The sequence below is a fragment of the Ursus americanus genome, chromosome 14, assembly GCF_024610735.1.
Source record: "Ursus americanus isolate L20-20 chromosome 14, mUrsAme1.1.p, whole genome shotgun sequence".
Classification (NCBI taxonomy): domain Eukaryota; kingdom Metazoa; phylum Chordata; class Mammalia; order Carnivora; family Ursidae; genus Ursus; species Ursus americanus.
In genome coordinates, this window is record NC_142140.1 from 48053780 (window position 1) to 48057262 (window position 3483).

Sequence of the window (3483 nt, forward strand, 5' to 3'; positions counted from 1 at the left end):
GATGGACCTTGAGGCTTTATGCTCAGGGAAATAAGTCAGACAAATACAAATCAAAGCCACATTGAGATACCACGTTACACCAGTTAGAATGGCAAAAATTAACAAGACAGGAGACAATAAATGTTGGCGAGGTTGTGGAGAAAGGGGAACCCTCTTATACTGTTGGTGGGAATGCAAACTGGTAGAGCCACTCTGGAAAACAGTATGGAGGTTCTTCAAAAAGTGAAAAACAGAGCTATCCTATGACCTAGCAATTGCACTACTGGATATTTACCCCAAAGATACAGATGTAGTGAAATGAAGGGTCACATGCACCCCAATGTTCACAGCAGCAATGTCCGCATTAGCCAAAGTGTTTCCAAGATGTCCTTCAACAGACGAATGGATAGAGAAGATGTGGTTCATATATACAATGGAATACTACTCAGCCATCAGAACGGATGCATACTTAACTTCTGAAAACGACATGGATGAAACTGGAGGGGATTATGCTAAGTGAAATAAGTCAAGCAGAGAAAGACAATTATCATATGGTTTCACTCATATATGGAACATAAGGAATAATGTGGAAGACCACAGGGGAAGGAAGCGAAAACTGAATGGGAAGAAATCAGAGAGGGAGACAAACCATGAGAGACTCTGGACTCTGGGAAACAAACAGGGTTACAGAAGGAGGGTGTTGGGGGACAGGGTAGTCAGGTGATTGGTATTAAGGAGGGCACGTGTGGTGATGAGAACTGGGTGTGATATGCAACTAATGAATCATTGAGCACTACATCAAAAACTAATGATGTACTGTAAGTTGGCTAATTGAACATAATAAAACATAAATAAAATAAAATAAAAATACTCTTTAAAAAATAAAGGCCTCATCTCTACAAAACAAAACAAAAACAAATAAAGAAATAAGTCACACAGAGGAAGATAAATACCATATGATCCCATTTATGTGTGGAATCTTGAAAACAAGAACAAAACCAGACCAAGCTTGTGGATATTCAGAACAAATTGGCAGTAGCCTGAGCTAGGGCATGGGGAGTGGGTGACATTGGCGAAAGTGTGAAAATGTACAAATTTCCACTTATAAAGTGAGTAAGTCAGGGGGTGTCATGTCCAGCATGGTGACTCTTGCTAACAAAACTGCATTGTAGACTTGAAAGTAGCTAGAAGAGGGGATCTTGACAACTGTCATCATAAGAGAAAGTTTGTAAGTATATATTGAGATGGCTGATAACTGAACTTGTTCTGATCACACTGCAATATAAACAACTATTGAGTCATCACATTATGCACATGAAATTAATGCAACATGATGTCGATTATATTTTAACTCATTATCAACAGCAATAGTAATAATAATCAAAAGGGATAGTTTATCCATAACATTGGCTCAGGTTTGATTCACAAGTATCTTGGGCCCAGGTGACTGTCAGGGAAATTCTTAGCCTATGGCATCATGATCCATAGGCTAGGCTTAAAAGGGACGATGATAAAGTCTATGTTATCCAAAAGAGCAGTGAAGGAGTAAAAAAGAATGACAATACAGCCAACCTGGAAACAGTGATTTCATGTTTTCCTCTATGATGAAATTATATAAATGGCCTTAAATGCCAAGTGTAGCTTCATCCATATGAGTAATACAACTCATGATTATTCCCTTCAGGAAGTCTAGGGAAATTTTACTTGGCATGATATATGTCTTTTGAAAATAAAACATTTTTTAAGAAATCAAAGTGGTCCTGTAAAAATATGTACATTTTCGAATATTTCTGATTCAAAGTTGGGAAGAACTGTGGAAATGTATAAAAAAATATATATATCAGACAGAGCAGAAAGCTTAATAAGTGGATTTTTGGAAAATTGTATAGAGAAGTGGAATTCTAATAAATGGAGATTTCTGGAAATACATAGGAGCAAATCTTACTTCACAATGATCAAAAACCATGTCCTTGAATCCTGCAGTCAAGGGCACTTTTTCACTACCAGGACAATTGTCCCTTTTATAGTTGCCCTCTTGCAAAATCTTTTTAGAGCACCCTGTATGTCTCTGTTTTTCAGGCTGTAGATGAAGGGGTTCAGCATGGGAGTGACCACCGTGTACATCACTGAGGCCACTGCACTTGAGTGGGAGCTCTGGGTAGAAGCAGAGATAAGATACACACCGAGGACTGTACAATAAAATAAGGAGACAACTGAGAGGTGAGATGTACAGGTGGAAAATGCTTTGTACTTGCCCTCAGCTGATGAGATTCTACATATGGAGGAAATAATCTTAGAGTATGAACAAAGGATCCCAGCAAGGGGGCCACCAGCCAGCAACACAATTGAAACATACAGCACTGTGTCATTAAGAAAGGTATCAGAACAGGCAAGTTGGATCATTTGATTGAGTTCACAGAAAAAGTGGGGGATTTCCAAGTCTGTACAGAAGGACGACTGCAATACCATTAAGCTTTGTAATAAGGAATTCAGGGCACTCATGATCCAGGACACCAGAATCAGCAGTCCACAGAGCCGGGGGTTCATGATGACCCTGTAGTGCAGGGGGTGGCAGATGGCCACAAACCGGTCATAGGCCATCAAAGCCAGGAGAAAGTCATCCCAGCCTGCAAAGAGTACTGAAAAGCAGATCTGGCTGATGCATCCTGTATAGGTTATAACTTTGCTGTGTGTCTGTATATTCACCAGCATCTTGGGGACGGTGGTGGAGGTGAAACAGATGTCAACAAAGGACAAGTTGGCCAGGAGGAAGTACATGGCAGTATGGAGGTGGGAGTCAGAGCTGACGGCCAGGATGATGAGTAGGTTTCCAAACACCGTTATCAGGTACATGGAGAGGAAAACCGCAAATATGAGGGGCTGCAGTTCTTCATCATTTGATAATCCCAGAAGAAGAAATCCTGAAATGTGGGTATCATTGCCTGCTCCCATGTGGTGGTGGTGATGACTAGAAATTATAAAAAATGATTAATTTTTAACACAAATGGACATTAGTCACATGGCAGAAAAGGTATAATTACAATGACATGTGGGAAACCAATGCAGGCATAAAAGAAAGTGAATGTGGTATTATCTTTACTGGGAGTTCAGGAAGACCTAAATACAAGGTGACATTTGAAGAGAGACTTCAGGGAAATCTGCAAGGGAGACACAAGTTGATTTGCGGACATGTGTACCCTGCAGGAGAAAGAGCCAGTGGAGAGTCCCAGAGGAAGGCAGTTGTATTTAATGGATATCCAGGATGAAAAATGGAGCCAGTGTGGTCAGGAGACCAACAAGACAGAGAGTGATGAGAGGTGGTGTCAGGGAAGGTTGAGGAATGAGGTGGCCTCCCCGCTGCAGCTGAGACTTCAAGATACAGGGAGTTCTTCATTCACATGGTGTTCCTTGCACTTCATTAATTTGTGTCCATGGAATCCTGTCAATAAAAATGGATCCATTCTTTATTTCCAAGTATTGGTTAGCATCCCGGTGTCTGTATTT

The 3483-nt window shown here is 40.6% G+C and overlaps 1 protein-coding gene across 1 annotated transcript; it reads right to left on the reverse strand.

Annotated features, from left to right (window-relative positions):
* Nucleotides 1-1962: 1962 nt before the first annotated feature.
* LOC123796211 (olfactory receptor 7A17-like) lies at nt 1963-2931 on the reverse strand. The gene has a single exon (XM_045803630.1). It carries the CDS (start codon nt 2929-2931, stop codon nt 1963-1965), a length of 969 nt encoding a protein of 322 aa, XP_045659586.1.
* Nucleotides 2932-3483: the final 552 nt, after the last annotated feature.